Source organism: Gossypium arboreum, chromosome 2, assembly GCF_025698485.1.
Source record: "Gossypium arboreum isolate Shixiya-1 chromosome 2, ASM2569848v2, whole genome shotgun sequence".
NCBI lineage: Eukaryota > Viridiplantae > Streptophyta > Magnoliopsida > Malvales > Malvaceae > Gossypium > Gossypium arboreum.
The window spans coordinates 74,296,070-74,323,942 of NC_069071.1; the positions used below are offsets into that span (position 1 = coordinate 74,296,070).

Genomic DNA, 27,873 nt, shown 5'->3' on the forward strand with positions numbered 1-27,873 from the left:
TGGTAGAAATGGAAAGATCAGGTGAATACGACTTTAAAAACGTAAAGAGCATTAAAAATAGGGCTAGGATGTACTTACAATCAAGCTCGAAAGTTGAAGAAAACCCTAGCTATGGTGTCTCAAATTTTAGGCCAAGGGTTGGAGAAGATGGACAAATTTTGGCTTTATTTTCTCTTTTTATTCTTTTATTTACCAAATAACCAAAATGCCCTTTTTACCAAACTTTAAAATTTTATCTCACCATGTCCATTTCTGTCCAATAACTCAACCAATGGTCTAATTATCATATAACGACCTCTAATTTAAAATATCATAGCAATTGGACACCTTTAACAACTAGAACTCAACTTTTTCACTTTATACAATTTAGTCCTTTTTACTAAATTGAGTGACCAAACGTCAAAATTTTCGAACGAAATTTTCACGAAATCATTCCATGAAACTGTAGACCATAAAAATGCAATAAAAATAACTTTTTCTACGTCAGATTTGTGGTCCCGAAACCACTATTCTGACTGGCCCCAAAATCGGGTTGTTACAATCCAAGCATATACATACAACCAAATCAGTCACAACCATAACATCAACACATCATTCACATGCTACCACCTATCATACACAAACATCACATACTCATCAACTCAAATCATGTAAATTCTCACATCCATGAAAGGCAGCCTCATATAAATTACTTATACCAATTGTAGCCAATTTCAAATGGCCTTATACAAAATGAACTTTCAACCAATATAAGCCAACACATTTGGCCAAATCAACTATGACACATAACAAAATGACCAAGTCCCTTATAAATGTCATAACTCAAAACGTTGAATTCATTGAATAATTGTTGATAGTGTGAGTGGATCTCCGACAATCTCTGATCCCCGAGCTAGCTTGGTGACATTATAAGACAAAAGAAAGGAAGGGGAGTAAGCTATAAAGCTTAGTAAGTTCCTATGCAAATAATAAGCATCATAACTACACATTTAACATACAATTAACATGATGAAAATTAGCATGAATGTTATTAAAATCTTATAGTCATAACTTACTTAATCACAACCTTACCAATGGTTCATCACACATCAAGCTCATTACATATGAGATTTACGTACATACTTGTACCAACTCGCAACATGACCATAGTCTTTCTCAACTTTGACATTCCCGTTGAACACTTGGAATATTAATGTATACTCAAAAATCTAGAACATAAGTGTCATATATGTAGCCAAAGCTACCTCATATCTCATAATACATATAGGCTCGTTTTTCAGCTATTCACAGGCCTGCTCACACAAGTTGTCAGTTTGGACATAGCTATACAGTGCTGCTCACATAAGCTGTCAGGTATTCGCAACTCATGCCAGACTACCCAGCCACTGGTAGGATATACGAGACCAGCACTCGGATCATATAAACACATATACACATGGGTTCCTAGTGACATGTCACTCATATCCTATTCTATTTCTAAGGCTCATCTGGGAATTCTTGCTTGTCGAAACTTTGTCGAATACGTCTAAAGAGTCAATCACACAATTCGTATAATATTAAAGCATTTAAAACATAAATAGCTTAGGAACTTACCTCAGTACAAAAATAGTAGAATTTGACCTAATCGTTAAAAACTTTATTTGTCCCCCAATCTAGGTTTGAATCTAGTTTTTCTTGATCTATAATGAAAACTTTAACTCATTTAATATTCACATTGTTCAATTCAGTCCAAAAATCATATTATGGCAAAATTACATTTTTGCCCCTAGCTTTTCAACTTTTTACACTTTAGTCCCTAGGCTCGTAAATTGAAAGGTCTTCAATTTCTTAAAAACTAAAGCCTAGCAGAACCATTTTCATACTCATATCAGCCCACGTTTTCCACTTAATCACACTTTTACCACTTATTTTATAACTTTTACAAATAAGTCCTTTTTTAACATTTTCACCGAAAATCATTTAACAAAAGTTGTTTTTCTAACAATAAACATGCATTTTCTACCATCCATCAAAATACACACATGTCTAACATGGGTCAAACCCTAGACCTTAACCATTCCTCAAATTAGTGCTAGTAATAGGTAGATCGAGTTACAACAACTTTAAAAATGTAAAAAGCATTAAAAACGGGACAAGAACGAACTTACAATCAAGCTTGGAAGTGGGCAAACCCTAGTTATGGCTTCCCCTTCTAAAATTAGGCTATGGTGAGGAAGATGGACAAAGATTTTGGCTTGATTTTTTCTTTTCAATTCATTTACTTACCAAATGACCAAAATGCCCTTCTCTTAAAACACTAAAATTTCTCTTACTCCATGTCCATTTTTGTCCACCAACTTAAGTAATGGTCTAATTACCATCTAAAGACCTCCAATTTAAAATCTCATAGCAAATAAACACTTTTAGCATATAGAACTCAAGTTTTGCACTTTTTGCAATTTAGTCCTTTTTGCTAAATTGAGTGCTCAAACATCAAAATTTTCAAACGAAATTTTCATAGAATCATTCCATAAAACTGTAGACCATAAGAAATAAGAAAAATAAATTTTTTTGTGTCAAATTTGTGGTCCCAGAACCACTGTTCTGACTAAACCTAAAATCAGGCTGTTACATGGTTGATATTTGAGAAGTTATATGTTGTGAGTTGAGCATAATGGTACATGTTTGAAAATGCCTAATTAGTTGATTTGTATATGTGAATTTGGTATAAATGGAATGGCCTATTTTGTGAGTTGTGTGTATTATGGATGATGGTATAAAATTAGCTTGAATTAGGCTTGATTTAATTGGTTTGAATGCCTATATATGCTATGTTTTGGTGCCATTTGGGTTGATGTAGGTATATGCAAAATTAGGTGGCAATTGGCTTAGTAAATAGCCTATTTTTGTCCACACAGGAAGAGATACGGCGTGTACCTCAACTGTGGGTGACACATAGTCAGGTTATACAGCCATGTGTCTCTTGGTTTTGAAATAAAAATCAAGTCAGTATGCTCTACACAGCCCAGCACACAGATGTGTGACTTGGCCGTGTGGCATAAGTCAGTATATCCTATAGGTTTGGCACGGCCTAGAACACGGTATGGCATACAGGTGTGTGTGGCCATTTTTAGGGCACACGAGCGTTTGTGTGGCCGTGTGACCTAAGTCAAAGAGTTACACAGGGTCAGACATAGGCTAGGACACGACCATGTGATCCCATTTCAAATGTCCACATGGCCTGTAACACAAGCATGTCTTTGGCCATGTGAGACACACGGCCGGGCCACACGAGCGTGTGTCCCCTATAGTTTAAAATTTTTTTTAGGTTTCATAAAATTTCTTGAGTTTCCAATTTAGTCCTAAACCACCCCAAATGTATGTTTAAGGCCTCGTAGGCTTGAATTAGGGACAATGTGATTGAGTTTGAATGATGATTTCATGAAAATTTAAAATGTATGTGAAATGAATGTTTAATTGCTTTATAAGTCCGATAATGCTCTATAACCCTATTCTAGCGTTGAATACGGGTGAGGGGTGTTAAAATAACTTTCTTACTTTAGAATTTTCTTTATAATTTCAATTTTCAATTTTTCCTTTTTCTTAGGCTTAGGTTTTTTTCAATTTTTCTATTTGCATTTGTCGGGAGATCTAATTTGTGGAACTTGATTAACTCTTTGTGGATCTTGTGCTTTAATCAATAGAATTCAAGATTCTCTTAAACCTTCGTCTTTTAATTTGTTATTAATGCTTATCTTTCGCATCAAGTTTATTATGTGTTTAAGATCCATGAGGAACTAATCCTCTTATGGGGTATTAGTGAGTAAAGGTATAATTAATTGATTGTTGTGCAAGGTTTTCTTAGTGGATCAGTTGTTCACGAGAAGAAGAACTTAAACCCTAGTCTTGATGACCTTAGGAAGTCATCTCAGTGGGAATTAACCCAAAATTGGTATGACCTATCCATAAACACCTTAGCCTCGAACCGTTGTGGACTATGAGGTCAAGAAATAGGTAGTTCTTGCCGACTCGTTAGTCTAGTGGATGATCGAGAGATCCTGCTAGGGTAACGACTAGTTGGTTGAACAGGGAACCCATAGTGACAGTTAGTTATGATCATTGAAGCGAGCTAATCACCCATGCTCAGATCTGTTTCAGTTTCTATATTAAATTTCCCAAAATCTTTTTCTTTATATTATTTTCATATTTATTTAAAAAAATACCAAAAATATTTCTTTATGTTTATTCGTAATATAATTTATTTAAATTACTAATTAGCTCTATTTTTGCTTTGATTAGGGTTAATTTAGTGCTCACTTCCCTTGGGTACGATCCTCGAAGTACTCACCTACTTCGTTGTTACTATATTACAACCTGACCCGTATACTTGTGAACACTGCCTATTTAATATATTTTGTGCAAGATTCTTACTCTGGACATTAGTACGTCTAGAGGTGGTCAAGCCTAGCCCAAGTCTTCCATAGAAAAGCAACTTCCTAACCAAGTCTTAATAGTCTGTAGAGTAGGTATGTCATTTCCTATGATAAATATGTCATCTACATACAGTGCCAAGAATATAATAGTGCCCCCACTAATTTTCTTGTACACACAAGCCTCATCTTCATTTTTGATAAAACCAAAATCTTTGATCACATCATTTTAATGAAGATTCCAACTTCGAGAAGCTTGCTTCAATCCATAAATGGACCCTTGTAGCTTGCATATCTTACCAGTATTTTTTAGATTGACAAAACCTTCAGGTTATGTCATGTACACATTCTCTTCTAGTTTCCCATTAAGGAAAGTTGTTTTGACGTCCATCTACCAGATTTCATAATCATGAAATGCAACTATTGCAAGTAAGATCTAGCTGGATTAAACATAACAACAAGAGAAAATGTTTCATCATAGTCTACACCATGAACTTGTCAAAAACCTTTAGCGACTAATTGCCCTTTGTATGTTTGTACATGTAACACCACTTACCCGTGTTCGAAATTGGAACAGGGCATGAGGTATTACTGGACATAAACACATGCAATCGTATAAAGTCGGGTCATGAATTTTCATTCAAATTTAAAACTTTTCACATTTCATCTTAAAGTCCCTAATATGGATCTACAAGGCCCAAAATACACTATGGAAACGGCCCGGGGCTAAGCCGAGATCTTTGGAAAACATTAAAGTTTTTTTTTTGAAAATAGGGGCATACACCCGTGTCCAAGGCCATGTCCTTCACACAACCATTTACATGCCACATTTTCCATACTTAATCATTACACACTCATTCAACCAACTCATGCCTCTCACAAAATGCATCATCATAACATATAACTTAACTAATATTAGCCAACATCAATGGCCTTATACAAAATGAGCTATCAAATATTAAAGGCCAACATTTTAACACAAATCAATTATGACATATAACAAAATAACCAATTCGTCTATACATGCCATAATTCAAAATATGAATTTCAAAATACCAAAACAATGATGATAGTGTGGATGGATCTTCGACGATCTCCGTAGGGTTTAGGGTTTAGGGTTTATAGTTTAGAGTTTATGGTTTAGGGTTTAGGGTTTATGGTTTAAGGTGACACTATAAAACAAGGGAAAAGAGAAGGGAGTAAGCATATAGCTTAGTAAGTAGGTATGTAAATAATAAAGAAATTATTAACATGCTTTTATAAATCCTTAAAATATATTTTCAAAATAATACAATCATAACTACACATAGATCCACTATTTACTCATGCTCAAAACAAGCTGTCTATTCGAGTCACAGTCACTAAATTATTTATATCTAGAGCTATGGAACTCCAAATTAAGATCTGCTAATTTTTCTAGAAACTAGACTCGCATATATTCTTACTATAAAATTTTCATAATTTTTTGTTTAGCCAATAAGTACAGTTTATTCTTTAAAGTCACCCCTGTTTTGCTGTCTGAAAGTGTAACACCCCGTACCCGAGACCGTCGCCAGAGTCGGACACGAGGGGTTAACGGGCTTAATCCACTTACTAGCACAGTTCATTTTAAAATTTCAGACAATGGCTAAGCGTGTCACTTGTCACCTTAAAAATCATATCTTGAGTTCCACAACTCGAAAATCAGTTTCGTGATTTTTTCCTGAAACTAGACTCGTATATGCATCTACAAATTTTTTCTAGAATTTTTGGTCAGGCCAATTAGTACAGTTTATTAGTTAAAGTCTCCCATGTTATAGGGATCGACTACACTGATCTTTGCGCATTACGACTTGGATATCTCCCTGCATGTGGCTTCAATACTGATTCTGTTTGTTTCTCTGAAACTAGACTCGAAAAGGAATCTTTACATATATTGCATGACTTCTAATTATCTCTGGTCAATTTATAATGAATTTCTAAAGTCGGAATTGGGACTCGAAACCGTTTCGCCCCTGTCTCACTAAAACTTAAATATCTCTTAACATACAATCATAGGATCGTTTCGTTTCTTCCATGTGAAAGTAGATTAATCAAGGTTTGATTACATAATTTATTCACTATTTAATTCCATTTCTACTATTTTTAGTGATTTTTCAATCTCACATCATCGCTTCTTTGTCAAGATCGTTACTAAAGCAACTATGCCTATTTCATGATTTTTCCTTGATCTAACTAATAATTCATCATACATATTACAAATTATGATCATGACTAGCCATGCCAAGGGTTAATCATCACCGAGCATCTCCCTACTACACTATTACCAAATCATGAATTTAACACCGAAAATAATCACCATGACATATGGCAAAATAATCGAGTAGGCCTCACCAATACTCAACCAAAACCGAATTACCAAGACTTGTGTCCAAACATCATAGAACCAAATCCAATCGAACATTATGCCATTTTCGCATGGCTAAAGTTTACATACCCAATTTCAACAAAACATAATAGCCTATACATGCCGAAATGTTCTCCTAGACCAACTAAAAAGAAGATACCAAAAGTTGCTAGCGGTGTGATGACTTGACGACGGTCCCGAGCACACAAAATGGATCAAGAACCTAAATAAGCAACAAATGAGCACACCAAATGAGTACATAACTCAAGAAGTCGTAAGCACTACTCTACCGTCAACAATAACAATCACAAGTGAAAACAAATAATACAAAATCAATTTTTCCAACCATAACAAACTATGCTGCAATTTCTTAAATTTTTGGTTCGATCTCATGCCAAGTCCTTCAATCAAATCAAATGCCAAGTCAGCCCAATCGATTTAGATCCATTTCCTCAAGTTTGGAACAACGATGCACTAGATAAATTTATGCATACACCGCACAATCTCAATTTCGATATTTAGTTAGTAGCTCAATCACTTACCTCGTTCATGCACAATTTATATCAACAACCGAATGTTGCACACATAGTGCTTATTATGTTCGCACACATAATGCCATAGTAAATCGCACACATAGTGCCATAGTAAATCACACACATAGTGCATTTGAGATTCCCTCATGCTTCAACCTCCCAATCGGCACACATAGTGCCACATAATTTTGCACACATAGTGCCCTATGTTGTTTCATCATGGTAAAGCAATTTACTTAACTCAAATTGTACATATGGTCATATTATTAAGTAGGGAATCATTCTGAAAATATCTATCCAAGGAGTTCTAGCAAAAAGTGCTTAAGGACTTACCTTGTGTTGGTTATAACGGTTCCGACCGGTTACTCGATGTCCTTGGCTTTGCCCTTGCTTGATTCCCTTCTTTAACTTCTCGGCTTAATAAATAAATTAACTAGTTTAGTCATCTTGCTAAACATTTATAACTCAACTACACATGCATATGTATGTTTGTATATTCGGCAACCACTCTTACTAATTACCCATTTAGTCGATTATACACATAGTTAAAGGTAACATCACGAATGGGCATACTTATGTATATATATATATATATATATACATAACCGAATGTGCACCAAAAATTTGATTCAACATCACCTACATACTCACTTTGATGGCCGAATATATATACATGTACAATGTCATCTATAACATCATCTAAACACCTAAATTCTTCTCATGAACACTTGATCGACTTTTTCCCAATCTAGCATAGCTTCACCTCTATTTGTAATATCATATAAATCCCCATGTGACTACATTTCTTAAGTTTAACATCTTAATGCCCATTATAGCCACTCCCATAATCTAAATCTAAAAATCGGCAACATCCCCTTTCAACTATGTTAGCCGAACCCCCATCCTCTTCTTAGTCCTACATTCGGCACCTCCAACACCATGACTTAACAACTTCAACTTTCATGCTAACATAACAAGCAACTTAACACATCCATATAACTAGCACGTTAATAGCATCAAGGTATCAACTAAAATTTTTAAGCTTCTTTGTCAAATCCCAACTCTCCAACAACCCCAAATCCAACCATGGGATAGATGGAATTCAAACTAACAACCAAAAATATACATGAATTTAAAGGAATAACTTCAACATACCTCAACCTAGATACAATTATGGCCAAATTTCTCCAAAGCTTTTCTCTCCTTCTTTTACTTGGTTTTTCGGCTAAAGGATAGCAAGGATGAACACACACTTTTTTTTTGTTCATTTTCTTATTATTAATCTTTATTTCTTCTCTATTTTAATTACTCACCAATATTAAATAATAAACAACATAACCTTGGAAGAATGAAGCCATGCTTGGCCGGCCACTCAACATAGTTTGGGGCATTTTGACATGCAAACCCAAATTTTCATATTTCAATACTATTTGGTCCTTACTTATTTACCTATCAAATTTTCTAAGTCTCTCAACTAAATCCTTTCAAGCAAGATTCACATTCCTAAGATAAAAATTAAAACATCAAATTTTTATACAAGTACTACCACACATATAAGGTATGCAAATAAAATTTTAACTAAATTTTATGACTCGGTTTTGTGGTCCCGAAACCACATTCCGACTAGGGTCAAATTAAGGCTGTTACAGAAAGTTCTGACCCCTCTTCACTTAAAAATAATTATCTCCTCATACGAGATTCGGATGATGTTCCTGTTTATTTATTTTAAAAATATACTCCTTAATAATTTTAATCATATAAATTATAACCCATAATTATTTTTGTAAAATTTTTAATGATTTTCCTAAATCAGAATAGGGGATTCTGAAATCATTCTGACTCTGTCTCACAAAAATTCAAATATCTCATAATATGAAATTCTTTTGCTTGCACCATTTCTTTTATATGAAAATAGACTCAATAAGATTTAATTTCATATCTTATTCAACCTCTTTTGGTGATTTTTCAAAGTCACACAACTGCTGCTGTCCAAAACTATTTTATTACTAAATTTCACTCTTTCATGTTTTCTTTGTAGTAACTTCCATTGTAACACTTACTCCATATCAATCTTACCAAAGTTCAATCACATATCGAGCACATTGCTCATAAGTTTACACATACGTACCTGCAATTATTCATCACATAGTCATATTCAATTACACCTAGTCATTTCTCATTGAACACATCAAAATAATAACGGATACCCGGTGGCCTGCACATAGTACCACCCTTGTAGTCAAAGCTACCTTTTTCACAAAGTGGCCTTCACATAGTACCACACTTGTGACCAAAGCTATCTTTCTTCAAAAATGGCCTTCACATAGTACCACACTTGTGACCAAGCTATCTCTTCTCAAAGTGGTCTTCACATAGTACTACACTTGAGTCACTAGTGACATGTCACTTGTATCCCATTCTGTTTCTAATATTCAACCGAGAAATTTCTCACTTTTCGATACTTGTCAATTTCATTCAATATTCAGCCACATTTCATAAAACATAAAAAAATGTGATAACATCAGTAAAAAGAATGCATTATTTACATACAAACTCACCTCGGTGCAAAATATGACGAATTTGCAATTTAGTCCACAACCTTTTCTTTTCCATGATCAAGGTCAATTCCTCGTCTTTCTTGAGCTATAATAACACATTTAACTCATTTAATACTCACATTATTCAATTTAGTCCAAAAATCACACTATGACAATTACGTTTTTCCCTTAAAGTTTTACATATTTATAATTTTACCCCTAGGCTCATAAGATGAAAAGCACTTATTTTTCTCAAATCCTAAGCCTAGCCAATTCATATTCCCTCTTATAGTAGCTCACATTTTTCACTAAATCACATTTTCTACACATAATTTTACAACTTTTACAAATAGGTCCTTTTATGCAATTTCATCAAAAATCACTTAGTAAAAGTTGTTTATCACGCCTCAAACTTTCATATTCTTCCATAAAACATCAAAACACATGCATGCCATCCATGGGTAAATTTTTAAACTCAAACCCTAGCTCAAAATAATGGTGGAAATAGCTAAACCGAGCTACGAGGATCTAAAAAATGTAAAGAACATTAAAAATAGGGATAAAACGGACTTACAATCGAGCTTGGAAGCTTAAAAAACCCTATCCATGGTTTCCCCTTGTGAAATTTGACCATGGGGTTGAAGATGGACAAAAATTGGCTTTTAATTTTGTTTTTAATTCATTTTAATTACTAAATGAACAAAATGCCCCTAACTTAAAAATATTCAATTTCACCTATTTCATGTCCATTTTTGCCTAACAAGTTAACCAATGGTCTAATTACCATTTAAGGACCTCAAATTTAAAATTTCATAACAATTGGACACCTCTAACATGTAGAACTCAACTTTTTCACTTTTTACAATTTAGTCCTTTTGACTAAATTGAGTGCCCAAACATCGAAATTTTCAAACGAAATTTTCAAAAATCATTTTGTAAAACCATAGACTATAAAAATGTAATAAAAATAATTTTTCCCATCGTTGGATTTGTGGTCCCGAAACCATTGTTTAAACTAGGCCCAAATTTGGGTTATTACAATACATTATCATCCATGTCGATTTTCTTTTTGAAAACCCACTTCACCCTATGGGTTTAACCCCTTCAGGTGGGTCAACCAAGATCCATACTTGGTTTTCTAACATGAAATCCATCCCAGACCTCATGGCCTTAAGCCATTTCTTAAAATCTGGGCTTGCCATTGCTTCTTGATAAGTCTTAGGCTCATCTTGATCCACAAGTAGAATATCACCATGTGTTGGAATGAGAAATTCACATCTCTCATGTCTTAGGCTTGTGCCAAGCTTATGGTTGGATTGTATCATGCTTAATTTTAATGTTATGCATTGAAATGGTAAGTTATGTTCATGATTTACGAACTTATTAAGCATTAGATGCTTACGTAGTTTTCTTTCCTATGTTTTATAGATAATCAGAAGCTTGATCGAGTTAGAAGTTCATCGGAGATCTATCACACTATCCAGCGATTATATCAGTAGTTATTGAAGTTTTGGCCAAGGTTATAATGGCATTAATAGGTGGACTTGTGTTTGAATGTTAGTTGATAAGTTTGGCATGTATATGTTATTTTGGTTGATGTACTTTTAGTACTTTTGATGCCTTATTGGTATCTAGTAATATGGCTAAGATATGATGCATGCTTGGATGACCAAATGGTATGTTTATAAGGAAGTTTTAATGATCATGACTATGGTATGTTTGGAAGTGGTATTGATTTATATAAGTATGGTTGAGATATGGTAAGTGTACATGTTTAGGTATGTTTGGTTGATTGTAATTAAGGTGCCTTGTATGGAATATTGGTTGTATGTTAATGGTCTATTAAATTGGTCATTTTATGCATGTTTTGGTAAAGTTTTGGTGCTTTGAATTTGGGCACAAATGATGCTTAGGTACAAGTTTGAAATGGTTATAGAAATGGCTTGATTTTGGCTAATTTCATGTCCACACGGCCTAAGACACATGCATGTGACTCAGTCGTGTGTCACACATGGCCATGCGACACTGTCGTGTGTCCCCTGTAGGTTTTAAGGTTTACAAGTCAGGCTGTTACACGGCCTAGCACACAGCCTGGCACACGGGGGTGTGAGGCCATTTTGAGAGTTACACGGCTTGGCACACAGGATTGTGGCTTGGCCGTGTGACCCAACTTCGAAAGTTACACGGGCACAGACAAGGGCTGGAACACGGTCGTGTGTCTTAATTTCGAATGTTACACAACCTGAGACACGAGCATATGACTCAGTCGTGTGAGTCACACGGCCGTGTGAGTCACACAGTTCAAGTTTCTAACTTTCTCCTGAACTTTTCGAATGATTCCTATTTAGTCCTGAATTGTTTCTAAAGTGTTTTTAGGGCCTCAAAGGCTCGATTAAGGGAAGAGATGCATGTAGATGAACTATTTATGCCATGTTTATGTTGAGGTACTAAATTTATTTTTTAAAGTTTTAATTTTAAGGTAATGCTCTATAACCCTATTCCGACGACAGATATGGGTTAGGGGTGTTACATTCACTTTGAGACATGTCACACTAGCTCGCATAGAGCTGGGCTCACTAAAGAGCACAATCACTTAAGCTTGCATGGGGAGCTTCACTGATACATAGCTTGTCACTTAAGCTCACGTAGCGAGCTTCGCTGATACACAGCTTATCACTTAAGTGCGCATAGGGAGCTTTGCTAATACACAACTTATCATTTAAGCTCACATAGAGAGCTTCGTTGATACAAAAATTGTGAAACCAATTCTGAAAACATTCTTTAAAACCTTAGCTTGCATAAGAGCTTGCACAAAACTATGCTCTAAAAATCATAATTTCAAATCGTATTTGAAAACAGAGGTTCATAGCTTTAAAACATATCTTTTCAGATAACTTGCCTTTGAAGCTTGTTTTGAAAACATAATACTTTAAGAAAACATATCAATATAAACTGAATAACATAACAGTTAACATACTCCAAATAATTCCAGACCACTCATCGAAAAATGAAGAAACTTAAACAGGTTTAGCTTTGCCTTTATCCTTGCTGGTAGACGGACTGATTGGCTCGCAACAAACATACACACATATTACATAAGCAGAACAAGACATACAAAATTCATGTAATGCGAACCTAGACAATCACACCCAATGAGACAAAGGTTACCCTGATAGCTGTGATCTAAACTTAGATAGAAACTTTGACGGTAAAATGTTTAGTGAATAGTTTCACAAAATTAAGGTCTGTATTTATAGACCTAGGAGTCTTGATAATCTTAGGATACCCTACTTCACTTAGAAAATACGTAACTTGCACATAAAGTGTAACACCCCTAACTCGTATCTGTCACCGGATTAAGGTTACAAAACATTACCGAACAATCATAAACAATTAAACTAAATATCAATCAACAGTATAAGCACATCATAAAGCAATAAAATACTTACATCCCATCCATAAATCGAGCCCTCAAGGCCCTAAAAATATCTTAGAAGTAAATCGGGACCAATTTGAAACAACTTGAAAAGTCTAGGAAAAAGTCTAAAAAAATTAGAAGCAAGGGTCACAAACCCATGTGGCCAGGCTGTGTGCCTTACACGGTTGAAGCACACGCTCGTGTCTTAAGCCGTGTAACCTTTGAACTAGGGACACACGGCCGTGTCCCAGCCCGTATCCTCACCCGTGTAACTCTTTGAGTAGGTTCACACGGCCATGTCACACGCCCATGTGCCAGGCCGTGTAACTCTTTGAGTTGCGCCACACACCTGTATGCCAAGCCGTTTGTTAGGCCGTGTAACTCACTGACTTGCAACCTAAGGATATCATCACATGAAACACAGTCGTGTCACTAGGCTGTGTGCCTCACACGGCTAAGACACACGTCCGTGTCTCAGGCCATGTGGACCCAAAATTTACTTAAAATCAAGTCATTCTTAGACCATTTCATGCATAACCTTACAATATTTTTAAGCGCATTTAATGGAACCTAAACATCACTCAAATATACATCAAAATACTATTTCAAGAATTCTAATTCAACTAACCAATATGCCATTCAGAGGCACCACAATTAGAATCCAAACATAACATATAAAAATAGGCAAAAAAAAACACTTTAGTTCATGCATATAATATAATTCAAAACTCTTACCAAAACCCATCCCAATTAACCATTTCCATAACATCATAAAATACCAACATGAGACCTTATATACAAGCATTTGTAAGTGCCCAAAATGACAATACTTGGTGAAACATTAAAGTACACCAACCCAACCATAACTTTCAAAGCATAAACATACCTAAATGCTAATACAAAACATCATATGCCCTTCAACCCCATATTCATCTATATATATACATGCCACTACCTTAAGATTTATAAAAACAACTAACTTGAACGGATAGTGTGAGCCAGTTGAATGATTCTTCCAAAGTGTTAGCGACGGTTATCTACAAAATAATCCACAAAAATCGATAAGCTTGCAAGCTTAGTAAGAATGTAGTATAACACTTAATCTAAATACCATTAAATACACCTTATATAATATTTTATCTACGTTTACCGGAGTATAACCAGAGCACGAAAGTACAATACGGGGTACCGAAGTACAAACACGGGCACATATGTGCAATCATTCATTAATTATCTATGAACATTTAATTAAAGAAATATATTATAAGAATGCAAATTAGAAATTTATTTACGTAATGAAACACTATGAACTTAGCTACTATTCGATTCCGACCAACACGCAAGGACTAATTCGCTATTTTCCTTTTTCCTCGGTTATTATCTTTTTTATCCAAGTTTTGATTTATATGATAATTAAATACAATAAATTAATATCATACATATTTCACATTTCATTCAATGTACATTACCCTTAAATTTTCATTAATTACACATATTCCTAAACTTTTACAATTTTTACAATTTAGTCCTCTTACTCGAAAATCATCAAATTGACTATTTTCTTAGAATCAAGTTATAGTCGAATATTATAGGCCCTTTAATAGTCCCTATTGTACATCAATTCACTATCAAACCTTGAGATTTTAACATTTTAACAATTTAATCTTTATATCAAAATCTAACAAAAATCACTTCACAATTCAACCAAATACCACAATCAAAGCTTCAAACACATGGTTATCATGAAAAAAAATTCAAGATTCATTAATGGTAACTTTAAAAATTTTTAATAGATTCAAAAATGAAGGTATGTGCTAGCTGGACCTAGTTGCAATGATCTCAAAAATATAAAAATCATTAAAAACTAGTTTGAATACATTTGCATGCAATGAAATGAGCTTGACCGAATACCCTAGCTTCTTTCCATGGTGATTTTCAGTGGAGATAGGATGAAATGAAGAAGATGAACATGATTTCTTAGGTTATTTTAGTTTTTTTTACTAATTTACCCTTTTGCCCTTTAAAATTTATCAAAATTTCAATAATACCAAATCCATGTACATCCACTATCAACATATATGGTATAATTACCAGTCAAGTCCATTAACTTTCACTGATAAGGTCATTTGACTCTCTTAACTATTAGAACTTAATTTTTTCACCTTTTACTATTTAGGCTTTTTCACTCAATTAAGCATATAAACATTAAATTTCTTAACGAAATTTTAATACGACCTTAATAAAATCCCGTAGACACTAAATAAATAATAAAATAATAATTTAATCATCGAAATTGTGGTCCCGAAACCACTGTTCTAATATCACTAAAGACAGGTTGTTACAACTCTCCCCCTTAGGAAATTTCGTCCTCGAAATTGTTACCTGAGAATAGATTCTATAACACCCCTAACCCATATCTATCGCTGAAATAGGGTTACAGAACATTACCAAAAAATTTAACACTTAAACATTTATCTCGAAACATTTCAAGAGTCACATCATATTCCATTCAAACATAAGCTTATTGTCCCTTATTTGAGCCCTTAATGCCATAAAAACACTTTAGGAATGATCCGGAACTAAATTGGAAACATATAGAATTTTTGGGAAAAAGTTTAAAATTTTCATACTACAGGGGTCACATGGCCGTATGACTCACACGGCTGAGACACACGCCTATGTCTCAGGCCGTGTGGACATTCGAAGTAGGGACACATGGTCGTGTCCCAACCCATGTTCAACCATCATAAAACCACATATATACAAGCCAACATGACAACTAATTCATTAACCAAAATACCACATTTACAAGCCAAACATAATGGCTATTTCATCAAGCAAAAAACACCTATACATGCCATTATAACCATGACTTAAAAACATCAAAATCTACCGATAATACCAATGGATAGTGTGATAGGTCTCTGACGATCTTCCAACCCGAATGAGCTTTCGATTAACTATAAAACATAGAAAAGCAACACAAAGTAAGCATATAATGCTTAGTAAGTCCTTAATACATAAACAATGCTTACCATTACAATGCATAAGCTTAAAATAAATATGGATTAAATCCAACACAAGCTTGGCACAAGCCTAAGCATCACCAACAACCTAAATTAGTGCTTAATCACATAAATTCAATATTAACACATGATAAAATAACTTTCATAAGTTTAAATCATATGAATTCATACTTTCCACAATCATGAATATACATGTTTACTACCTTCCATAGGAACAAACTAACTTGCATAAAAAAACTCTTACCGAAGCTCACACGAAGTGTAATCATGATGGTCGTCACCATCGCACTTCATAATCGATAGCCGAAGCTATCCCTTTTCATAATTCGATGGTCATCACCATCCCTTTTCATAGTTGATGGTCATCACCATCCCTTTTCATAATTAATAGTCGAAGCTATCCCCTTTTAAAATTCGATGGTCGTCACCATCCCCTTTTCATAGTTGATGGTCGTCACCATCCCTTTTCATAATTGATAGCTGAAGCTATCCCTTTTCATAATTCGATGGTCGTCACTATTCCTTTTCATAGTTGATGATCGTCATCATCTCTTTTCATAATCGATAGTCGAAGATATCCCTTTTCATTGGTCAATGATCATCAATACGCCGTTGGATTGTTTCGCTAGACATAATTTGATATCATAGAATGATAGCATTTAAAACAAAATTTAACACGCTATTGAAACGTACAAACTTACCTTGACGATAAAATGTAGAAACGGAGTCGATTAATCCGAAGCTTTCTCTTTGCCTCGATCTAAAGTCATACGAGGTCTATCTTGATCTAAATGAATAAATTCAATCAATTTAATAGTCATTCTATTCAATTCAATCCAAATTCATATTTTTGCAAAATTATGCTTTTGCCCCTAATGTTTTGATTTCTTTACAATTTAGTCCTTAAACTCGTAAAATGAAATTCATGTAATTTCATCCCTACCGAAGTCTAGCCGAATTTTATATAGGCTCATAGCAGCCCATACATTTCATTTTTTTAACAATTTCATCATGAATATTTCATATTATTCAATTAAATCCCTATTTGACAAATTTATCAAAAATCACTTAACAAAAGTTGTTTATCTAACAGCAAAGGTTCATTTTCTTCCATCAAACATCACAAACAACAGGTATATAACAATTTTGCAAATTAGTGCCTGGGCTAGCTAGATTAAGCTACAACGACCTCAACAACATGAAAATCATTAAAAACGGGACAAAACCATACTTACATGCACAATGAATGTTGGCCGAACTTTCAAGCTTTATTCATAAAATTTTCTTAGTTAAATTTTAGTGAAAGAAATGGAGAAAAGAGATGATAGCTTTTGTTATTCTTTGTTTTACTTAAATTATTTATTAAATTACATTTTAACCTTTATTAATACTTGAAAATTCATCCATTTAATGTCTATCTTTATCCACTCATGATTAAAATGGTTTAATTACTACATAAAACCTTCAACCATTTAATAGTATGGCCACTAGGTCCCTTTAGCTTATAGAATTCAAGTTTTGCACCTTTTGTAAATTAGTCCTTTTTATTAAATTAAGCATGTAAACGGTAAAATTTCTTAACGAAATTTTTATACGATACTACTAACATTCTGTAGACATTAAAATAATAATAAGATAAATATTCTTACATTGGATTTGTGGTCCTGAAACCACTATTTCGATTTTACTAAAAATGGGTTGTTACAGATTTGGATATTGTAATTTCATTGATTCCTCAATTTCCTAGGTAGCCTCCTCAGTACTATGCCGATGCCACAAGACTTTCAACATTGGCACTCATTTATTCTGAAGCTCTTTGACTTCCCGAGCCAAAATTTTCACTGGTTCTTCAGGATATGATAAATCTCGTTGTAGTTTGATTTCACTATGAGGAATCATGTGTGAAAGATCAAATCTATATCGTCTTAGCATTGAAATGTAAAACACATTATGAATTTTCTCTAAGTTCAGGAGGCAATTCTAGTCTGTAAGCTACAGGGCCAACTCTTTCACTAATCTCATACGACCCAATAAATCTCGGACTCAACTTTCCTTTCTTGTCGAATCGTGGCACTTTTTTCTATGGAGAAACTTTTAAAAATACCCAATCGCCAACAACAAATTCTATATCTTTTCTTTTCAAATCAATGTACAACTTCTGAAGATCAGATGCAACTTTCAAATAATCTCGAATAATTCAAATCTTATCTTCAGTTTCTCGAATCAAATCAATCCCTACCATTTTGGATTTGCTCGGCTCGGACCAGTACAATGGCGTTTTACATTTTCTTCCGTATAAAGCTTCAAACAGTGTCATTTTTATGCTGGACTGATAACTACTATTATAAGCAAACTTAGCTAACGGTAAATTTTTTACACTGGGATAGTGGAGTTGGTTAAAGTAAAAGAACTAGTTGGGTTAGTGGAATTAGTTGGGACAGTGGGAACATCGGCTTGAGACTGAGAAGTCATGTTGTCTATGCTCACTGCACCAAATGTTAATTCGTTCTCATTCCCTCTGAATCGTTGTAAGGAATAGATAAGCCCATATGGGTTTGGTGGCCTAAAAAATCACATTCTTAATAGGAGATTGGATGTCTGAGGAAGCGAATGGTGATGCCCTCCTGAAAAGTAAGTGGCTAGCTTCTCAAATGGCCTATCGTGTTGCTACGTGTCTCATGTTGGTAGAGGGATTCCAAAAATCACAGAAGCAAAATAATCTTAAAAGAAAAACAATTAAAGAATATATATGGGCTTTCTCAAAATGCACTATTCCACTACCAATTCTACAACAAATGGCAACTCAACGCATGCCGGTGTAGATTATTAGTCATCATAGTCTCAATTTCCTAGAAACAATTCCTAAGGGGCATTTAAGGCTAAATTTTAAAAACATTCACAATAGCGCAAAAACAGTTGTCTTGAGAAAGGTCATTTATGACCTTCTTGGCTTGAGGGAAAGGGAATATTGTTATACCTCTACAACTTGAGACACATTGTGGTACAATAGACCATCTTAGAAGCACACTCCACTTGTTACAGACCGGGTGGTCATCAGAAGCTTCGCCTTCCAATTTGACTATCCAACCAGATAAAATGTAGCTGCTCAAAGAAGCTAGCCACTCACTTCTTTGGAGGGTACCACCATTTGCTCCCCCATTAAGAACATAAGTCTTTGGGCTACCAAATATCACATAGGCTCAGCTACTCCGTACTACGATTTAGAGGGAATTACAATGCATCCCATCACAAACATCCTTGTCCTATCACGAACATCCTTGTCCTATCACGAACATCCTTCCTACATGTCCCACAATGATGGCCTAATAACAAATCTGCCACGTTAACGCCGCCTAACATGGAACCTCACCTATAAATAATCCCCAAGACAATGAAGGAGGAATATACTCTTAAACATTCTAGTCACATACTACTACTCTATTCTCAACCTATCTTCACCCTCTATATTCTCTAGGTCTCCACCCATATAAGATGAACTAGCCTCCATCAACTCCACCACTCTTGTATTCCTTCCTTGTTGATCCTTCACATCAACAATTTTTAATTAAAGTTCTCAAACATTAATTCAATTTAAGAAAAAAATACTTTTATCCACTACAATATAAATATCAGATTTATTTGGAAGTTTATGTAGACATTGTGATTATATTGTTAAAATTATCCATCAATGTAATAAAGTTGATGAGATAATGTCTGTAACTTGTGTAACTTGTAAAATTTATGTAAACAGATGCATGGATTGAATATTGTTTGACAAAACCAGAATATAATTATCAGGATCCCCAGATAATAGCAGGCTTTGCCTTAATAGGAGTCCCGTCTTCTGCAACCGTAGCTAATAGATATGGAACGTTTGTTTTGATGATCTATAAGCAAATCACCGAAAAGATTGTACCCTGTCTGTTTTTCTGCTTGCCGTTTTAATTTTTAACTCTGTTGCACTGGTAACCAAAAAAATAAGATCAAGGGTTATAAATCCAGCAATATTTAATAACAAACAAATTCTCGAAACTGGGACAAAGAGTTATTTACACCAAAACTGAATCATAAAACTGGTTTCTCACAAAATTCAATATGAAATATCAATAATGATACCCCGATTTCTCACAACCTAAACCAAAATTTCTTCCAAATCAAACTGCAACTAATTTACAAAGAATCATAAAACCAGGGTGTGAAAGAATACCGTGTGTTAACAGGTTGTTAGATGCAGCAGTTGCTGCTACAGCAAAATCACAAAACAATAATGCCGGGGACATCCTCCGTTACCAAAATCGTCAATTTTTGTTCTCTGAACATCATATACAAAAAAGATGCAGCTGAGAATTTCAGTATGACCTCTGAAAAATGTCCTCAAAGCTCCCAAATTTGAATTGTGTGCCCTCTTTCCACATAAAGAGGATTAAAAGAATGAAAACATTAGACAAAAAGGGGGGTCAGGGCCAATATGTGCTAGCTATGTTTACAGGAACAAAATACATTCACCCATCAAAATCCTCCAAGATCACGTAGCCGATGATGATCTTGCTGCTTCTGATTTGTTTGTACGACACATGCAATCAGGGCATGGGAAGGTATATATCGAATCATTGGGCCTTTTGAGCTCAAACCCCTTTGTGTCACTATGAGACCTCATATTCAGCATTTGTCGCTTGAAAGTTCTCCATCTGGAATAAAAAAGAAGGTAAATTTGAATCCCACAGGTCTTATTTCCAGTTATCACAAATAGGATGCATGTTTCACTATAAAACATCTCAGCCGTCCCTGGATTACCTTAGGGACATTTCCAAAATTTATCAAATGTAAACCATCCCATCAAGTATTTACTTTGAAAAAGAAGAAAGCTAATTAATATTAACTCTCAAGTAGAGTGTATAATACAACTGTACGTCTTCTGAAACGTGCAAATATATCCCCAATAGTATTGCCAACAGTATCATTTTCTACCCTATTATGGTCAAAAAACAGACACAGAAACAATCCGCTTTCGGCCCGAACCCTAATGGAAATGTTGGTCTATTTTTATTTTCATATATATGTGTATGTGTGTATTATAAATAAATCATTTTGGTCCATGCTTCAAGGGGGAAAACGGTAGAAAAGTTAAATACATACCCAATATTAGGGTTATCAAATAGCAGTGCCAACCTTCGCTTGTCTGGTCGAATTGTCTTGGAATGTCCGCCGTACAGGTACCTCCTGTGGCCCATCAGAAAATGAGGAAAATTCCCACCTTGAGTAGTCAAAAATACCTCGCTATGAAGGCAAACAGTATAGTCTATGGCAGCCATCCTGGATGAAAATCTCTGGAAGCAATAATCCAAGTCAGAGATTATAGAAAGTCCAATCACAAAAGCATTATTGAAGGACTTAAAGAAGTGCTCAAATATTAATATGCTTCCTGACCTTATATGGAACAAGTTCTTCCTCAGATGCCAGCATCTCTTTTGTTTGCAAGTTGGGAAACATTTCCAGTAAAGGAGCCATTGTTTTCTCAGAATTGTATATCTTTCCAGAAGCCAAAAAGATATATGTATTATTATCAAATCCCATTCCTCTAAGCATCAATCCAACCTATTAAGTGCAACAAAATATTAAATAAATTATCACAGATACAACTGTCGATATCCTTGTAGTTACATGCATATGAACGATCTTGGGGACATTCAAATTAACATATAAAACACAGCTATCACATAGCCAAGGTAATTAGACTAGGCACTCCATTATTTCCAGCAGAACCAGAATTCATAAAAAAGCAATAACATTTGAGATTAGTCCAAGTACTACACAAAAAAGTTGATTCAGTCCTTATTCTATTATTTGCACAATTCTTACTCTTTTGACCCTTATTTTAGAGATAATAATAGAACAGGGACTAAATCCTAATTTAAGGGGAGTACAGGGACTAAATTCAGAATTTGACATAACAAAGCAAATTCATCCACTGCCATGACCTTTACATAAACTATTAAGCAAATTCAATCATGGCATAATGAATGATTTCTTTTCGAGGTGCACATCCTATAAACTTGATAGCAAAGGAGTTTGTAATTTTCTAGTTTTCATACACATCCTATAAGCTTGATTGCAAAGGAGTTCGAAATTTTCTAGTTTTCATTTTGATGCCACATATTAACACCAAAAACAGAGAAATTTTACCAAGTATTAGAGCAATTTAAGAGCCTCTGACAGTCATATCTTCAGCAAACACAACAGTAAATAATAGACTAACAATAACCGCATTCCTAAAGCTGTTCTTTACCAACCCTAATCTACCAAGTCGCATGCCTGCCCCCCTCCCCCCCCCCCCCTTTTTTTTTCTAATGACAACAATAAATTGAACCTTTATTTAAACAAAAAAATGCAACTGACAATACCTCTAAAGGAGTCAATGGGCATTTTCCATTAATCCTGATTGCTCCAGGGCGTATAACTCGACCAGGTTTTGTAAATTTTCCTTTCCAGCCTCTTTCCCTCGCTTTTTTCATGTCTTCCTTTTCTAGTTCCCCACCATCAAATACACAACAAGAGAAAGCTACCATATCCTGCATAAGAAAAATATAGTATACACTTCTTCCAAACCGATAATTACTGCTACTAAAAGTCATAACAGTAATCCTCTTTATGTTAAGAAAAATCATCAACCTTCATAATACATTTTCTATTAAAATAATACTAACCTCCTCAAACCGAAGATGAACAGAAAGATACTTTCCACCACTGTTTGCACTGCGCTCTTTCATTCTAGCAACCAAAGTTTCTCCAAGGCTTAGTATTGGACTTGAAAACCGTAAAGCTTCATAATTTGCCAAGCATCTGAGTCTTTGGACAGCAGGAGGAGCATCAAATGATAAGCGGTTTGCAAAAGGAGAAATCCTTATAACCCTGGGTCATTCAATCAGAATAAAGTAGCAAAAATTAAGACTGACATTAAACAGTGTAATTTATCCACAAATAAATACAACTAGAAGAAGGTAACAGTTAAGAAAATGTGTCCATATAAGCTATACACATAGTAAAAAATAAGTATTTTTGCTCATATCATCTTGATATGAGCAATAATTTTTATAATTACCATTTGGCACTCAAGTAAACAAGCTAAACTTTAAAATATATAGTTATGCAACAATCAGTGCTGAAACTCACTTTTCTTCAAGCAGCTTGGGCAGGACCACATCCCTGTAATACCTAATGGATGACCATGCTTTAATTCTGAAGTTGTAAACATTGGTCAAATTATGGTCAAATCGTTCCATTATGTACTCAGGAATCTTATCAACAACTCGTACATCGTTCTTTAAGGTACTGATGAAATACTCTTCATCATAGATGTCTTTGAATTTGCTGGAAAAGCAAAACCACATACGGGATTCAATCAATGCGATAGAATGATTGGCAAAATATGAGATCAGAAAATGTTTATAAGTATCAAGTTTAACACATAGAGAAAGAAATGATGTGTAAAATTAACAAATGAGGTAGATAAACAAAGAAAAATTGAAACTATATTTGGTTTTAGGAAAATTTGAAGAATAGCATTTTAACAATTCTTTAGCATCTAAGAAAATTGTTTAGATTATAAAATATTTTATTTCAAATCTCTTTTCACTTAAGACCTTCCTGAAAAATCTTCTTTCATTCTAATTTTACAATAAACAAAGCCTATAAAGAGCAAGTCTTGAACTGAAAATTTGAAACTATGTTTGGTTCATGGAAATTTTGAATAGCATTTTAACAATTCTTTGGCATCTAAGAAAATTGTTTAAATTATAAAATATGTTATTTCAATTTCTCCACTTTAAGACCTTTCTGAAAAATCTTCTTTCATACTAATTTTACAATAAAGAAAGCCTATAAAGAGCAAGTCTTGAAATGAAAAGACGATAATGGCACTCTGACCTGAGACTATCATTTTTCCTTGATGGCACATAAGCAACATGGCAACTGAATATAAATGATAACAGACCTGGGATCTCGCCATATGCTATGAAAATGGAAATTAGGGATTAGAAGAGTTGCATTAAGATAGCCTGCCACAGCAACTGCATTGCAGATCTACAAAATGTCCAAAACCACATACATAAAAAATAAATTAACAAAACCATAAAACAGACAAGCTTTATAAAGAGAGGTAAAGCACAAATTTTAATACAGACTAAAGAGGAATAGAACCAACCGACGTCCTCTGTTGATTTAAGCCCCCATTTGCCTCAACATAGATGTAACCATTTGATTCAGGTAAACCTATAGTAGTTAAAAGAAACAGCCAAATTTTAAATTAATGAAGATAGTCAACAACCATAACCATACTCGTGAATATAAACATGAAGCATTCATGAGTGCATGTGCATTTAGAACACAAGCACTTCAAATGTGCAAAGAACCAGAAATGGAATATAAAACTCTTAAATGTAAGACATTTACACTAGCAGGTTAATGAAGCTCCTGAGGTCCTCATACATACTAGGATTCCTGCAAAAATTTTAAGGAGTTACTCTTCACATAATTGACTTCCATATTTCCTCTCCCTTGTCTCTTTCTTTTCCTTGAAATAGCAATCTCACACTCCATTACTCAGACTCGACGGTTTAGGCAAAAGAAATCACATCAACCAAACATGATATAAGTTGTTGGTATGAAACATGGCATTCACACACCTTTAACAGAAAGAAAGTCATCTTCTAATGCTATAATTTTCCCCTTAGCGTAATCAAAATATTATCACAAAACTTTGTCAAATCACAGGTGCAACAATAAAAGACATACTATTTAAATAGTTATTAACAAAGGAACTTAACTGGCAACACTGAGCACTACAAGACCATTGAATTACCAGCCTTAAAACCTAGCCAATAAATATGCATAGTGGTCTGACCTTTTCAAACGAATGATGTATACATCTAATCTAGAATCATGGATAGCTTGGAATATTATAATCTGTAATTGGGATGGGGCAGGAAGCTGGACAAAGTATTTTAGCTTCCATCAGATATAACTCTAAATGAATCAAGTCTCAGTTTCTGATACCTTTGTGGAATGTAATAATATTGTCTTATGTGCCAAAACCATTTTCTTAGGAATGACTACTCCTCCCGTTTTTGTTAGTCAAATATTGATGCTTGCGAAAGTTACAATCAACAAGAAATTGAGTAGATACAAGAGAAAAAAAGAAGAGAGAATTACCTTCACCAGAATAATAGAAACAATGAGATTCAGAAATAGAGGCATTATTTATATTACTTGTCAGAAAACTAAAAGAACCTAATTGATGTCAACAAAGCAACAGAAAACTTTCATGAACTACTTACAATAGAATAAAGGGAATATGAATTCATACCTTCATAAGACTTGTTTACACAAGGTCTCCACTGCCCCCCTTTATAGGAATTTTTCCATACAGTCGAAATCTACAACAAATTCAATAAATAGGCAGATATAATCACAAATCAGCATCTGATGTAAATCTCCAAAATCAATTTAAAATGCAGCAAGTCTAAACATGCAGATATTTCAGGAAAATAATAACAATACAAGTTGAATGGATAAAAACTTTCACATGATATAATTAGAGAGTATCATTGTATTACAATTCATATTGCTCTTACGAACACCAATGAGAGAAGCTGGAAAACAAAAAGTGAAATTTCAGATACAATACAAGGCATCTGATCATCTAATCGAATTATAAGATGAGATCATGGCAACTGTTTCAATGTTTTTCAGACCCATATTAGATCCAAAAGATTGTTACTGCTGGAAATGAGCATGCACAACAAGACACAAGGGTCTACTGCCTGAGAAAACAATGGTGAAAAATAAAAAGGAGAAAGAACAATGATAAAAATTGTTTCTTTGATTAAAGCATTCTGTTTTGTTGAATTTGGCATTAAAAAATATATATCCAACCTCCTAAACTTTTAATAATTTTTAGAATGATAGAAAATAACACAACAAAAAACCAACGGAAAAAATAAAAACTAACTACATTTTCCTAGTTCCCAAAATTCAATCAAGATCAAACCCAGAAGGAAAAACAGATCAGACAACAAAAAAAAAACGCAAATTTTGAAACGAGCAACAAACAAAACCAACCCAGAACAGAAAACCATATAAAAAGCCGAACCGCAAGCGCAAAATCCAAAAATTCACCAAATACATTAAAAGGAGCAAATCAGATACCAGTGACTCACCGCGTCAGCAGAGGAATTATCGGCATTCATATAAATTTTAAGTTTCTTGTAAACCTGGGGACTCCGGTAAACGGAGCCGGGTGAGGGTCGGTGTTTAACAACAGGAATGACATCAACGGAAGCGGTGCCCATGTAAAGAAGCATCCCGGAGATATAAATGAGAGGAGCAAAGAGGAAAATCCGTTGTCGACGAAGAAGAACAGAGAGAAGTAAGCAAGAGAAGCGATGGGCAATGGTCCGCCCCGGTTGGAAGGGGCTGCACCTACCCGACTTCCTCCCGGGGCGGTACCTCGGTGACCGTAGTGGTGATGCCGGTGGTGATGGGGTGCTTTGGCCGCTATTAGGAACCCTATTTTTGGCGTGCATTTGAGAAAAAACAAACAAAAATATAGAAAAATGAAATAAAATCAGTTCCTCTGTTTTCTTTGCTTTTCTTCTTTTCCTTATGGCATCTACATCATAGAGGAAGACGAAAGCTTTGTATATGTTCGTTTGTTTTATTTATTATTATGTATATGGCGACGTCATAGAGAGAAAGGAGAGAGGAGAGGAGAGAGGAAGAAGGAGAGGGAAAGGAGGAGAGAGAGGAAATGAAATGTAATTTTTTATTTCATTGCATGTAGTGAATAAAACAGAGGCTAAAGAAAAAAAGGAGAGTACGTGACGTGGTGTTTGGTAGGGAGGGACAGCAAGAGAAGAAGAAGGGAAATAGGAAAGAGAATGTATTTGTGTTTTCCGTTTAAGTCCGTGACGGTTGGAATCGATTTTAAAAATACTTATTATGAATATTACCAATATAAAATATAGTTTTTTATTTTAAACATAGTGAAAATTTTAATTAAATAATAAAATAATTACTTTATTTTTTAAAAATTTATAATTGTTTTTTTAAAGTAGTACATGTATTTTGAGAGGTGTTTATGAGTGGTTTCGTTTGGATAGAATACTCTAGCCGAAGCCTAGACACGAGCTTGAAAATTTAAATTAATTTCTGGTCATCTTTTGTACTTAGTAAAAAATGCATTTATTGTGAATAATGATTCATGTGATCTATTTTTCTTATTATTTTCATTCATTCCACAATTATCGATTCTACGTATAATTTGTTTTCGGTTATCTCGAGCTAAAGAAAGGACCGATTGGACATATATAATTAGGGCTCAAATAATTTGTAATTAAGTTTCGACTCTTCACGTATTAATTAGAATATTATTTAATCATGGGATCATTTCATTGTATACCATGACTGAACTCTCTCTTATTATATGTCATTGCGAAAGCTACTAATTAAGTGTTCATTCAATGACTTCATCATAAGTGTGTTACAGTCATGGGATATTCTTAATCTCT

The 27,873-nt window shown here is 34.3% G+C and overlaps 1 protein-coding gene across 3 annotated transcripts; it reads right to left on the bottom strand.

The window, feature by feature from the left end:
- Positions 1–20,299: 20,299 nt before the first annotated feature.
- Positions 20,300–27,235, bottom strand: LOC108466086 (protein ESMERALDA 1-like). 3 transcript variants are annotated; one of them, XM_053025006.1, is made up of 10 exons: positions 26,524–27,235; positions 25,671–25,740; positions 24,510–24,577; positions 24,300–24,388; positions 23,480–23,677; positions 23,014–23,218; positions 22,711–22,878; positions 21,737–21,838; positions 21,446–21,636; positions 20,300–20,997 (listed from the first exon to the last, which is right to left on the bottom strand). In XM_053025006.1, exons 1-10 carry the CDS (start codon positions 26,887–26,889, stop codon positions 20,835–20,837), a joined length of 1,620 nt encoding a protein of 539 aa, XP_052880966.1. In that variant the 5' UTR covers positions 26,890–27,235; the 3' UTR covers positions 20,300–20,834. The 3 variants fall into 3 exon arrangements, with proteins under 3 accessions (XP_052880966.1, XP_052880965.1, XP_052880963.1); XM_053025005.1 differs by having other exon boundaries at positions 21,479–21,636; positions 21,737–21,904; XM_053025003.1 differs by having other exon boundaries at positions 21,737–21,904.
- Between the last annotated feature and the right edge of the window lie 638 nt (positions 27,236–27,873).